Below are 14,994 nucleotides of genomic sequence, written 5' to 3' on the forward strand. Positions count from 1 at the left end.
TAGTCTGGAAGGGAAGTCTCTGTTGTCTGTCATAATTAGGGAAGACTTCCTGCAAGGGGGACCTTGAAGAACTGGAATAACCGTTAGGCATTCTTACCTTTTTGGGTGTTGGTGATGGTTTAGAAAATAGATTGTGTGGAAAAATGTCTGGGGAGTTTAGTAGATGGCAAAATTTACAGAGTGAACAACATGACGTGGCAGCCGAAAAATACTTACTCTTAGGCTGCTTTAATAGAGGAAGAGTGGCTAGAATGAGGGAGGAGAGCATACCAGCTGTTCACTTCCTACCTTGCTCAGACCACATCTAATGTCCTGGGCCCATTTTAGGAAGATATTTTTGTATTATTAACTAATTTTTTGGTTCGCATTTCATGAACTTCATCTTGGTACTCTCATACTGTGTGGGCTTGGTCAATTCACAAATGTTTATTAAGCACTTACTAAAAAACTGAGTGTTTGGGATATGAAGTTTCACTCCCAGTCTCTACCGTCAAGGAGCCTGCAGTCTAGTTAGGAAGGTAAGATACCAGCACAGTTATTGGAATATTCCTTCGTTTCCTTGATGCCTGGTGATCAAGTCAGGCTTCTCTTGGTACATTTGTACAGTGAAAAAGCTGAACTAAATGGTCTTGAAGAGCCCTTCCAGCTCTGGAGTTCCCCTAATTGAGCCCATTTCTTCTCCTTCATAGCTCCCATTAGTCAAGTTGCAGATGGGTCCATTTCCATTGCAGAGACAGAAAATGAGGGGAAAGATTGACTAAAGATATAGTTTGAATTTATGGGACTTCAGTCTCAGGGGTTTGGGAAAGCCTCATGGGTGCTGAAAGTTGGAAAAATTGACTTTTGTTTCTTATTTTTACAGCAAATTTAGTGACGGTAACGCATGTTTATGCAAGTCAAGGTAAGCAGAATATTTATGTGTGTGTATGTATGTAACATATATGTTAAATAGCTTCTATTTGTTGTGTCTGTTATATTGTTATTGTTTGTCTTTTGTTCTTAAAGAAGACCAATAAGATCAGAAGGGAGATGTCTTTGACTTGCAAGTAAATTGGATTTAAGTGAAGCAGGACTGTGCAAAGTCATCAGCCTTAACACTGTACATATGTATAAGGCATAAGATAAAGAGCCTTGAATTTGAGAACCAGAAGGCTCACGTTATAATTTAATCTCTCATATGACAGTCATCTAACTTCAGAAAGCCCTTCAGCCTCTGAGTCTCAATTTTCTCCACTGTAAAATGGAGATAGCACTTTTACTCCCTAACTCACTGTTTTGTTGTGAGAGTCAGGGGACATAATATGTAACTGTGCAAACCACAAAGTACTCTATAAATGTCAACTAGTCTTCTTTAATGTGCTCCCTAGGTGAGATGATGGCTTTGCTAATTAAGGTGAAATGTAATGAATTATTATTCTTCTCAGCTCCACCTTGAATAATTTATAAATCTTTTCTGGCTAGATCTATCTCCTACAGAAACAGCATGAATTCAGAGTGGCTAGTAAAAATTATTCAGGATGTTAAATGTATTCATTTTCAGATTTGCTTCTGAAACGCTTCTTATAAAGTAGGAATAAAAAATGGAGATGGAAATGCATGGTCCCAAAGGATATTGTTACCAGCCCACAAGTTTTTCTGTCTGTTCATATCTTCTATATATAATCCCATGTAGTGCAGCAAAATGGAAGAATATAGACCAGAAGTCAGGAGATAGAGGTTCTAGCTCCACCTCTGTATCTAACTTTCTCTATGAGATCAAGCAAATAACACCTTTGTTCTTAGTCTCAGTTCCTTTTTCTGAAAATGGGAGTAAGGCTACATGCCGTCCTGTTGACAGTCTGGGAATGTTATAAGGATCATAGGAGAGAATGGAAAAGATGGATTACTCCATACGAGCTGAATAGTATTATGAAGACAAAGAGGAAGAAAGAGAAACTTTGCAGAGGAACAGAGCATCAGATCTAGAGTATAAAACCTTTGAGTTCATAAGTCTAGTTCTCCTATTTATTAGCTATATGATCCTGACTGAGTCATTTCCATTCCCTGGGCCTAAGTTTCTTCATTTATGTAAGGAGAAAGGGACAAAGAATGGAAGGATGGAAGAAAGGGAAGGAGGAAGGAATGGAGGGAGGGAGAAAGGAAGGAAAGAAGGAAGAAAAAGAGAGAAAGAAGGAAGGAAGAGAAGAAGAGGAAGGGAGAGAGGAAGAGAAAGGAAAGAAGGATTTATGAAGACTACAATGGATTATCCCTACTTCACAGTTGTGGAAACTGAGTCTTTCTTTGCCCAGAGTTGCACAGCTAGTAAGTTTGTGAGGTCAATTTTCAACTGAGGTCTTCTTGACTCCAAGCCTGGTCCACTGTTATGGACCATCCCTTTAGCAGACTAATGAAGCCTGTGGCACCCTTTGCAGAATAATGCTTTTAAATTAGTAAAAATAATACATGGGATTCAAAAGGAAACCAATTACAGTGAAATAATTATTATAACAAAGTATTTAAAAAAAAAAAAAAACAAGTTCAGAGACTCCATTTGAATACCCCAGAAAAAGTCCCTTCTGGCTCCAGTGTAATACAATATGAAGTTTCTGTGAGACTCAGAAATGGAAGGGAATCATAAAGGTCTCTAATTCAATCTATCCCTGTGTGTGGCAAGTGACCATCCAGCTACTGCTCAAATTTCTACCAATAGGAAACTTGCTACCTTCCTATGGGAGTTTATTCATTCCACTTTGACTATTAAGAAATTTTTCCTTATAATAAAGTTTTCCCAAAGCCAGTGAAGTTTTAAGCTTTAATAGCCTAAATATTATTGCATATTATAATTTATTTCTATCATATAAATATTACATATATATTTTTTAAACTCTAATAGCCTAAATGTTGTTGTAATTTATTTTTATCATATAAATATTTACATATTTTGAGCTTTAATAGTTTACATATTAATGTTAATTTATATTTTCTTAATATGTAATTTCTCTTAAGCTATTTTACATCTCAAATGTTTTAGTGCAGTTTAACATTTTAATGACTAAAACAAATATATATTAATATTACATATTAATATGTTTATGATATATTAATATCATGAACATTATATTATAATGTATAAATGTAATATTGAAGATAATCTATATGACAAATTGCTTTTAAGCCTTGAAAGCTTAAAACTATACCAAGACTTTGAGGATACCCTATATTGAGCCAATATCTGTTTTCTATAGTTTTTCTCCATTACTTCTAGTTTTACCTTCTGGGACCAAACAGAAGAAATCTAATTCTATTTCTATATAATAGACTGACCTTCACATACTTTAAAATAGCTCTTATTTAGCTGAGAATATTGTCTGAGTGATCATAGCAATAGAGATCAGAACTGATGTTAGTGAAGTTAAGTTGTTGGCCATCCAGACTCCTGTCAGAGTCACTAAATTTTGCTTGAAAGCAAATTTTAAATAAAATAAAATGAGATGGTTGGGGTGGCGTGTTAGTGTTTAAGAGTACTAGAAAAAGCAAACTAAAAGGATAGCTTTCATTCTTGCTTCCCCCACTCTTGCATTGCACCCTGTCATCACAATAAGTCTTTTAACATCCAAATTTTTTCCATTGATTGTTCCGTGGCATGATATCCATTCCTGGATATCATTTCTGGTCACTTACTAGCTTGTCCCACCAGTTATTATTTTCATGCACTCCTTTTGGGGAGATGCTTCTCTTGTGGAAAATATATCTGTGGTGTAAACACCTGATTCTCAGAAAGAATTTATAGGCTCAATTTAGAGCCAGTTGGGCCTTGGACCTGGATTGAGGACTTTCATCTGGGTCCTTGGAGGGTATAATCACATTGATCAGATTATGGACCCATTGAGGTGTCAATATCATAGGGAACCCAGAGCTCATTTAGCCCATTCCCAGTGTTACGAGACCAACATAGAGGAACAGTTGTGTTCAAGTCCCAAGTAGGTAGCTGAGCAAGATCTTGAACCCAGGTTCAAATTGATTCCAGAGGCGCTTAAATGGTTGAGTCTATATTGGTATTTTCCCTCCACTGGCAGATATGTATACATTGTGTGTAGAAAGTCTCCAGTATAAGATTCTCCCCTTTTCCCTAATTAGTTTTTAGGTTTTTGCTGATTTTATTTGAGTTACTAATTAGACATAAAAGCAAATTGTTTTTATTTCAGGGGCCGTTGTACTTAACATCTCCTGTTTTTCGGAGGCAGAGAGAATATATATGCTCATTAAGGATACAGTGGTCCAAGATAAGCAGCTGACTGGAATTGTGGTTCCTGAAGTGATGGTAAGGTATCTGCTCCTCCTAGACCCAGAGAGCTTGAGATTTCCTCCAGGTGACATAGGGAGAAAATGGCAGAGCTGGGATTTGAACTATCATCCTCAGATTCCAAAATCATGGTTTTTTCTGCTAAACCCCACAATTCTCCACTTCCCTGTGGAAGTGGTTAGATATGAGGTAAAAAAGAGGAAGTCAGCAAGAGGACAGGAGAGGCTAGACTCTCACCATTTTTGAAAACAATGAACTGAGATCAAAATTCAGAAAGTCAAGTCATTAGTTAATTGTAATCCAAATTAATTTGATTATAGATTTGAGCAAACATAAAATGGATGTTAAAAAGAACCTTGAAAATTGTGAAGTTCTGTGCAAATGGGAGATAGGGTTATTGATGGAAAAATTCTACACAATGATTTTTTAAAATAGTATTTTATTTTTCCAAATACTTGCAAAAAAGATAGTTTTCAACATTTACCTTTGCAAAATCTTATGTTCCAAATTTTTCTCCCTCTGTCTCTCCCTTCTCCTTCCCTAAGACAGCAAGCAATCCAATATAGGTTAAACATATGCAGTTCTAAAAATATTTCCATATTTGTATTCTTGCACAAGAAAAAATCAGATCAAACGGGGGAAAACATAAGAAAGAAAGAAAAAAAATCAAGCAAACAAATAAAAACAGCAAAAAAAGGTGAAAATACTATGATTTGATCCATATTCAGCCTCCATAGTTCTCTCTCTGGATGTGGATAGCATTTTCCATGACAAGTCTATTGGAATTGTCTTGGATCTTCTTATTATTGAAAAGAGTCAAGTCTATCACAGTTGATTATCACATAATTTTGTTGTTGCTGTGTACAATGTTCTCTTGGTTCTCTGCACAGTGATTAGCCATATCATGACTGGTACCATAGAACCAGGTTCATTTGTGTCAGTTAACATGTATTTACTGTTCCCTAGTGCACATTGTTGGGGAGGCAGGGATGGGAAAGGCACTATTGCTTCCTTCTAGAAATCATAGAATGCCATAGCTGGGAAAGGAACTTAGTTCCTAATGTATAGTCTATTTAGAAACTTATGTTGACTCTATTGTCTAGAATCTAAAATAAAAACTCCTTTGTCTGGCATTTAAGGCTCTGGACAGTCTGGTGTCAAGCTCCCTTTCTAGGATCATTTTCTATTCCTCTCTTTTGTGAACTCTACAATCCAACTAAACCAGGCCCCGCATGGCCATTTTCCAGCTTTGTGCATTCATCTCCCATCCCCAGACTGCTGACTTCAGCACTGTCTTTCAGAAAGCTTCTCTTCTTCCAAGGCTCAGCTCAGGTGCTGGTCCTCCGAGAATTCTTTCCCAGTTTCCTTCTCCATTCCTTTCTGAAGGTATTCTCTCCCCAGCTCGGATTTTCCTAGAGCTATGTGTCTGGATCTTTCTTTTGTTCCCCGACACTACAAGCCACCGAAAATTGGGCATGTGTTTTCTCTCCCCACTCCCTAGATGAATAGAAACTTCTTTAGGGCAGGAACTGAATCTTTTTTTTTTTTTTTAAATCTTTGTGTCTCCTGCACTTAGCCCATAGCAGATCATTAATATTTATTTTGAATTCTTACTCATGTTATAGAGACTTATAACAAACTGAGCGAACTGAGACTTAGAGAAATGCCTTCAAAGTTACATAGCAAGTTGGAAATGGGATCCAGGTCTCCTGACCCCCGGTCTGAGACTCTTTCTGCTATATCATGTCGTATCCCTAATTATCCTATCTTCTTAATAGATTGTAATTCTTCTGAAAAGTTAATTCCTCATCCAAACATGTATGCGTGTTTACATACTTACCAAAAATCTGGTGCAAAAAGTACTGAATTAAGAGACCGTGGGCTGGTTTAGTCAGGGGAGGCTTTGTGAGGAGGTGAGATCTTTTGCTGGGTCTTGAAGGAGAGGAAAAGGAATGAACCTATCGTGTTGGTGGAACAGGCTGCTACAGAGACTTAACAAGAACATGGCTTGGAGTTGAGAGGTCTTCTCAGTCCCTCGTTAGATGTGGAAGCATTGCCTCTGGGACGTTTGTCTGTTTTGTACTGAATTGCTCTGTTTCCCCTTTTCTTCATCCATAATCTTGAAGGCACCAGCCCACTGTTTGAGAATACCTTTGTAACTGGCCAACAGGTGGCGCTTCTCAGCCTACAAAATTGAGCTTGCCTTCAGCCTTCTCAGAAAGTGGGGGGAAACAGCATTGATCCACCAAGCTAGATGGCATAGAGAACAGCTTTCTAAGAATATCTGTAGCTAGGAATGTTCAATAACTCCCAATAGACAAGACCAAAGAAAGGATCCAGCAAGAAATATAATATCTATAGACTCACATACAAAACAGATAAGATGAACTAGAGATCTTGCTGTAAGGAAGGAGATTTAACATCACCAATATCAAAGGAATGGCCTTTCCAGTTGGAACCGTGTAACATTGGCAAAAGAGAATTTGAGTGGAGGCGACTAGCATTGACCTGCGTGTGTATGGAAATCCAGGAACTGGAACAGGAAGCGTGATGGAGAGTGAGTGAGAGTCACTGACACTAGAAATAGAAATGGTATTGTCATCACACATTAGAGTAAACCACAGAGCACCTGCCCAGAATGAGGAAATAATTGAATTCAGGAAAGAGATGATAAACTTAGTAAGAGAAGTGTGTGTTAGCTACTACTGATAGAGGATTTCGGTTCTCCAGTCATTTGCTGACGCTTTCTCTGCTCAAAGCAAACAGCTAATAGTTCCTTAGTTTGTCATAATAATTTTAACCTTCTGGCCTCAGACATTTAACATTTCCTAGCTGTGTGACCTGGGCAAGTCACTTAACCCCAGTTGCCTTAGCAAAAAAAAAATATATATATATATATATATGATAATAATAATTTTAACCTTCAAAGGGAAGAGGAACCTGTGAGGAAAACTACTATTCTGAACCAGAATTTTCACCAACAAGGAGAAACTGGTTACTGGAGTTGAAATGATGGTAGTCATAGGGAAAATGACTATTCCTTCTTAGTATTTGTGATAGAAAAAGAGGGCAAATTTGGGCATGGTCTGACATATACGCTAAATTTTTGGAGAGCAGATCTCAAAGGTCCAGAGAAAGAATACATTCCATGGCTTAAAATTCTTTAAGGGAACTCAGCTTAGAAGAAAATAACTGGAGGCAAAAAATTCTGTTGAAGAGAATTGTCTTAAGAGATCAGTGTGGATGCATAGAAAACTCATTGATTCAATTGGGTGGTTATAAAAAATGTGTACAGAAAATAGAATCAAGAACAGATAATGTTACCTGAATATGGTACAGAACTTCACATTTAATATCTGAAGTACTAATACTCAAAATGAACTGAAATTGGCAAAGCAAGGAAAGAATTATTCATTGCTCAGAATGAATGGAATAACATTGGATAATGAAGAGAAAGTAGAGCTGCTGAACTCTATATTTTGTTTCTGTTTTCTCTGCTAAGAAGGTAATTTTTTAATTGGAAAGATAGGACAAAAATCAATGGGAAATTTGTAAGTGAATCCCTATATTTTTTTGATCGACCAGTCAATAAGTACTTATTATAAGCCAGGCACTAAGTGAGGGGAATACAGAGGCAAAAGGGATGATCAACACAAAATATCAGGCTTGGAAAAACTACATCCCAGAGCATCAAAAGAAGTGATAGGTATGATTGCCGAGCTTCTTTGATAGATCAGAGAGAAAGGAGTTTTCCAAAAAAAAAAAAAAAAAAAAAAGGAAAAGAATCAGCAAACTAGAGACAAGGAAGTTTGACTTTAATTCCTGGCAAAATTCTAAAATTAAAAAAATTATTAGTGGACCCCTAAAAAAAAAAAAAAAAGGAAGTAGTGATTCAAGAGCCAACATGATGTCATTATGAAGATAATTCTTTTCCTTTTTTGACAGGGTTGCTAAAGGGGAATAGCATAACTTAGTTGACTTGGATTTTAGTCATAAATCTGATTAAGTGTCTACTGCTGTCATCTTGGAAAAGATGGAGACATATAAGCAGTTCAGTGCTATTGGATGGATTTGGAACTGCTTGAATGTCTGGACTTTAAGAATTGTGGCTTGTTGTTATCTAGGAAATCTTTAGTAGAGTGCTCCATATATCTGTTAAATGATCTTTTGATGTTAAAATGTCTATTAATATGGTTAAGGGCACAGGTAGTATACTTAATAATTTTGCAGATGACACAAAGCTGGAAGGAAGAGCTAATATGCTTAGTGGCGATCAGGATCTAAAACAGTTTCTGTCAGTTGCCACCTTGACTTGAATCCAATGAAATAAAATGTATAGGGATCATTACAAAGACACACTTGTATTCAAAACACCAGCTTTTTTATAAGTTCAAGATTGAGGAGATGTGACTGGACAGCAGTTCTAAGGAATAAGATCTAGGGCTTTTAATGGACTGTGAATACAGTATGGATCTGCTGAATGGCAGACTAAAAAACAGATGCCATTTCAAGCTACATCAGAGAAGCATGGGTATCTTGGGGAGGCCATTGTCCCACTGTATTCTGCCCTGCTTTGTCATTATTGGGAGGGTTGTGTTCAATGCTAAGAAATACAATGACAAACTATAGCCTTATTTAAAAGGAGAATGACCTTTGTTGTTGAAATTGTGCCATATCAGGCTTGGTTGAAGCCTAGAGATTTAACATGGAGAGAAGAGAAGATTTGTCGGGAAAGGAGGTAAAGGGATAAGTTATTTCAGGAATTTCTTTGCAGGATCATTAAATAGAAGATTGCTCTGTGTGGAAACAAAGGGCAGAGCTAGAAAGAGTGGGTGCAGGTGGCAGAGAGGCAGGTTTGGATTGGATGTAAGGAGGTGCTTCTTAATGATGTTCTTTAAAAGGCTTCCCTGGGAGATAGTTGGCTCCCTGCCCCAAAGGTCTTCAAGCAAAGGCTGGCAGATTTTAGGAGTTTTTAACTGCTGAGATTCTAAGATTACCTTGTCACAACTCTAAGACTTAACATTGAGAACAGGAGCAGTTGAGAAAGACTTCAAGGGAGAAATGGAAATTGAGCTGGACCATGAACGATAGGCAAGATATTCAGACTGGAAATAGAAAGTTATCATTATTAAGCATAATGTTAACAATTAATATTAACAATAATAGCTCCCACTTGTGTAGGATTCACTATTCTCACAATAGAAATGTGAGGTGGTCCAGTCAGAAAAATCCAAGTTCAAATCCTGTCTTAGCCACTTACTAAGCCTGGGCAATCATTTAACCTCATCTGCCTCGGTTTCCTTAATGGAGACAATAGCCTCTACCTCACAGGGTTGTAATGAGGATAAAATTAGATAATATTTGTAAAGAGCTTTGTACATCTCAAAGTGTTATTTAAAGGCTGGCTCTCATTATCACCATCATTTGCAAAGTCCTAAGTCTGGCAGCTGATACTTGCACTCAGACCTAATTGACAAATTGAATTTGTATTCTTATGTTATTGCATCTTGATTCCAGATGGGAGGATGTGTGTGAATGAATTTGGCTATACATAGTCTCTACAAGAATAGGGAACTGGCTGGAGAATTTCCCCAGACAGTGGCCCCTATCCCACTTGTCTCTCAACCCTGGCTGGGGCTGAGGAGAGAAACCTGATAACACTTTCGAAACTGAGGCAGTTCCTGGGGGTAATTCAAAGGAACTCTGAGAGCCTGTCTTCATTAGGTGATGCTTTTTTTCTGATTACTCCAAGCATTTTTAACATTTATATATCTCAAAAAACACTTTTCTAATTCATTATCTCAGATAAAATCAAGTCATTTGGCATTTTTTAAAGTACTTACTATGGGTGAGGCACTCTGTCAAATGCTTAGGATACAAAGAAAAGTAAAAAGGAATCCCTGTATATGCATTCTGAATAGCACTGAAAGGAGGAAGGTCAGGCATGTATATTATTCCTATTTTGCAAAAGAGAAAACTTAGCTGCAGAGACCTCAAGCAGTATTTGAGGCAATGAGAGGCTGGTTTAGTGGACTCTTGACATTGAAGATCATTTGAAGGTACTGGGAGTGTTTAACAAGAGGGCGACTTGCAGGAGAGGGAATATGGCCATTCTCTCTATTTTAAAAGTGTCACATGGCTTAAAATGGCTTATACATCTACACAGATTTGGAGGAAAGAACCAGCCCCCGTGGGTGGATATCAGGGAAGTAGGTTTTGATCCAACATACAAGAATCATTCCAGTGCTTTCACACTTCTTTTATTGGATTAATTTACCCAGAGAGAAATTTCATGAACATAGAATCTGCTTCTAATCAGCCTTCTAGCACTGTTCCTCAGGGAAGGTTTTTTCAGGAGCCATTACAAAGATTTCTGCTTGGTATCACTTCTAAGTGCTGCCTTTAGAAATCTCATTCCTGTCCATTTTCCTCCCCTTAAGTCACATATTGACCCATTTCCATAACATTTTATGTCATATAAATCTCTTTTTTTAATGATGTAGGTAATGAAGGTATTTTTATCTCCATTTTACAGATGGGAAAACTGAAACTCAATAAGGGGATGTAACTCGCCCAAGAATTGGAACCTAGGTTTCTTTACTTCCCATTCCAAGACAATACATTGCTTCTCACAATGAACTTTAGTTCTTTAAATTTATACCACTTTAAGCAGCAATAAGAAATCAAATGTGCCAATGTTTTTGTTCTTTTTTTGTTGTTTGTTTGTTTGTTTTCCTGTCAGCTGCTTTTCCAAGATTAAAAAGGTAAGTTGTAACTACCTGGCCATTCCCTGACCATGTAGTTATGAGCTTGTTGTTCCACAGTGTGTTTAGTTTACAGTAGCCGTGTGTTTGAGAACCTTCCTCTCCTTCCTGCCCCAGGCAGCTTGCCATATAAGATAGAGGTTGCCAAAATTCTCTGGTGGTGTTCTGATTTTGACTCTGGTCAAGCCCACTTCATCCAGTTCCAGGTACCCTCAGATATAGTTTTGTGTCCCATTGAGAACCAGTGGTCCACCTATGGCATTAAAGGAAAACTAAGGATTGGAAACTTTGAAGGCTCCTTGACTTAAACCAGGCTGTCCAAATGAATAACATCCTCATTATGTATCATCAGGAAATCATTTCTCAGTTCGCTTCTATCCTATGGTCTTAATATTTTAGAACTCAAGATATAATAGGACTTTGGCAATCATCTAATTTTATTTCCATTTATAGAGGAGAAAACTAAGACCCAGAGGTAGGAAGTAATGACCAGAGTTATATAGGTCATAGAAGAGCTAAGGGTTGATCTGATTTTACCTTCAGTGGCCTTTTCACTGAGGAGCACTATTCTAGATCAGGAAAATAAAAGTATTTTAAAGTAATGGGCCGTATGATTAGTAATTGTGGGTGTGGATGTAGGTGTGTGGATGCACGTGTGCTGAAGAATAGGCTGCCTGCCTGCATTTAATTAATTATACTTCATGTTAATCGTACCACTCCGGGATCTCTCCTCTCATCCAATATGTTGTGAGTACATTTTCTGCAGTACTATGGGAGAGGGGTCCGGGCAGTTTTACCACCTTCTAACTCCCCCTTCAGTCTCCCCAGAAGAGTGTGAAGGGAACATCTCAGCCAAATCTAGGAAGTGCTGGTGAGCCTTGCTTTTGCTCTTGGCGTGTTCTGGGCTTCTTAGTATTTATTACAGATGATCCTAAGAACCTTGGCTGCACCCCATGATTGCTTTTACACAGCTACACTGCTTACTCTTTGAACCTCAGTTGTCTGGCCTTTCCGCAGCTTCCTCCTGGAGTGAGCTTGCTGAGCTGCTTCTGCTGCTGCAGGTAAATGCATTCTCTGCAAAGCTCTGGTAAAGACAGATTCCAGGTGCCGGAGAAATTCCTTCTTCTGCCAGTTTCTTCTTCTTTCCCTGCTTTTCTTTGCTACAACTTTGAAGCTTCTCATATACTTTCTTCCCATGTAACTTCCTAGATGAAAAGAAAAAAACAAAACCAATTTGGGGGGATTCTACTTTCCAAAGAGAACATGTGATCACAGTTAGGTTTGTGGTTACAGCCCTAACTTCTAAATTAACTACTGGTATTCTAAATTTCAGCTCTTTCTTAATGACCACATATTGAACTTACTTCTAGTGAAAATGAATCATAGCAATTTTGACATTGTTGCTATAAACAAAACAAAACAAAAACAAAACAAAAAACCCCAAAAGATGTGTCAGCCAAAGGGAAAGATGGCTCACAGGGTAACCTAAGAAAGGCAAATAAAAGAATTGGTTGAGTTGTTTTCATTGTGTATCCAAAGGCAGTAAAAAACATTTTATAGAATCTTCAGTAGTGCCTATTATATGCATTTGCCAAAAGACCATTGATCATAACAGCAATTTATATACCACCTCTGTGGTATTATGAAGAGGTACAGAAATTCTATGAAGAACTTAAATATAAAAGTAGAAATTAATTAAATTTGGATAATCTAAAGTTCTTAAGTATCTTAAGTACTGCAGTGCAAAAAGTAAATATAGGAGTATAGGAAAATATAGGAGAAAATGACAAAAAATATATTAGAAAACATGGTTTGAAAATAGCAAATAAAAGAGACCAAATTTTTATACAAGTGCTTCTGTGTTTGTGCCTATGCGCGCGCGCACACACACACACACACACACACACACACACACACACACATATATCATAATGTAGATACATAAAATATGTTTTATACATATGATATTTATATATATTTAAATTAGGTGTTGTGTAGACATAAATGTTATATATTTGTACATAATGTGTATGTGTTAGGTATTGATTATAGCTATAGATGAATACATGTATTTTATATTTACACACACACACACACACACACACACACACATATATGTATGTGTATAGGAGTGAAGCAGTGTAGGAGGAATGAGGGTAGGAATTTGGCCTTTTATTCATTAGTCAAACCATGTTTTCCTTACTTTTTGCCATCTTCTCTACTCACAGTTGACTCACAGTACCTAAATATTAAAGTAGATATTAATTAAATTTGGAAGGGAATATACCCTCCACACACATACACATTCATACACACACACACACACACACACACACACACACACACACAAATTTTTTGTTGTTTAATCACATCCACCTTTTCATGATCTCCTTTTGGAGTTTCCTTCCAGAAGATATTGGAGTAGTTTATCATTTCCTTTTCCATCTCATTTTAAAAATGAGAAACTAAGTAAATAGAGTTAAGTGGATTGTCAGAATGTAAGGCATGAAGTAATATTGCAAATAAATAAATTGACTATATGCTAAGAGGGGATACTGATTTTATAGCCATTTCCAGACCAGCAGTGTACAGTCAGATTACTGACTGCAAAAGTAAAAGTCATCCCCAAATTAGAAGAAAGAAAATATGGCAAACAGTTGAGGTGGTTCTAGTCTGCCACTTAGCAACAACAGAAACAGAAAAGGGGGAAAGGGGAAATGGTCATACATTGTCACCATTTTCTTAACTCTTTTAACCTATGTTATTCTACTACCTCAGTAAGAGAAAAAGAGTCTTCAAATTTACTCTGCCAGAGAGTGCTAGGTCTCTTTGCCATCTGGACAAATATGGTAGCCAGGTCAGACCCAATACAGAATATAAACTAGTTTTTAATAGGATAGCTAGGTATGGTACAGTGGATAGAGTACCAGGCCTAGAATCAGGAAGACTTCCTGAATTCAAATTTGGCCCCAGACACTTAACTAGTTGTGTAATCCTGGGCAAGTCACTTAACTCTGTTTTCCTGTTTCCTCATCTTTAAAATGAGCTAGAAAAGGAAATGGCAAACCATTCTAGCATCTCTGCCAGGAAAACCCAAAAGGGGTCCCAAAGAGTTGGACATGACTGGAAAAAAAAAAAAAAAAAACCTTTTTGGTAAAATTTTTGAGGAAGATGGGAGAGGCTTATACACAAGAGCACTTCAAAAAGGAGTAACAAAGAAAGGAAGTTTATAGAAAGCTTGGTAAGAAACCTAATTAAGTCAGATTATATTAAAAGCATTTATGGATCAAACTGGAAGAAAAAATAGGCAAAAATAGACTGCCCATAGAGCTGGTCCTTCTCTACATAGAAATCTTAGATGCTACAAACAGACAAATGAATAAAAGTTTTAAAAATGAAACGGTCTCTCTTTCAAGGAACCTATAGTCTACTGAGGATGAAAATTTACAATGCATATGCATTTAAGTTAATACAAGATCATTTTGAGGAAGGATTTAGAAATTAGCTGAGGAGAGTAGGAGAGGGTAACTAGGAAAAGGTGATACCTGAATATAAAGTGGTACCTGATAGGAGCTTTGAAGTAATGGATGCTCTTAATAGTGACTCTGAATGATAAATCAAAAGTTGAATTCCCATGAATCTGAATAGAGACTGCATTTCCCTTCCCCCACAAAATTAACTTAGAAAAATTTGAGTGCAATCTAAAAATCAATGTTATTTTTCAGTGTATGCTAATGTAGGTTTTATTGTTTTCAAAAATATCTCATTTTAGAAATATAGGTCTTCTTTCTTTTCTTCCCTTATTTTTTCTTCTTTCCTTCCCTTCTTCCCTCCTTCCTTCCCTCCTTCCTTCTTTCCCTATTTTCTTCCTTTCTTCTTTCCTCTCTCCCTCCCTTCTTCCCTCTTTCCTTCTTTCCTTCCTTCCTTCCTTCCTTCCTTCCTTCCTTC

The 14,994-nt window shown here is 37.1% G+C and overlaps 1 protein-coding gene across 1 annotated transcript in view; it reads left to right on the top strand.

Moving 5' to 3' along the window:
- Positions 1-14,994, top strand: part of DGKQ (diacylglycerol kinase theta) — a 103,271-nt gene that overhangs the window by 64,062 nt on the left and 24,215 nt on the right. The window contains exons 14-15 of the mRNA XM_051966284.1: positions 863-901; positions 4,185-4,300. Coding sequence (XP_051822244.1) covers positions 863-901; positions 4,185-4,300 — 155 coding nt within the window. The remainder of the gene's footprint in view (positions 1-862; positions 902-4,184; positions 4,301-14,994) is intronic.

The sequence above is a fragment of the Antechinus flavipes genome, chromosome 6 (genome assembly GCF_016432865.1).
Source record: "Antechinus flavipes isolate AdamAnt ecotype Samford, QLD, Australia chromosome 6, AdamAnt_v2, whole genome shotgun sequence".
NCBI classification, from domain to species: domain Eukaryota; kingdom Metazoa; phylum Chordata; class Mammalia; order Dasyuromorphia; family Dasyuridae; genus Antechinus; species Antechinus flavipes.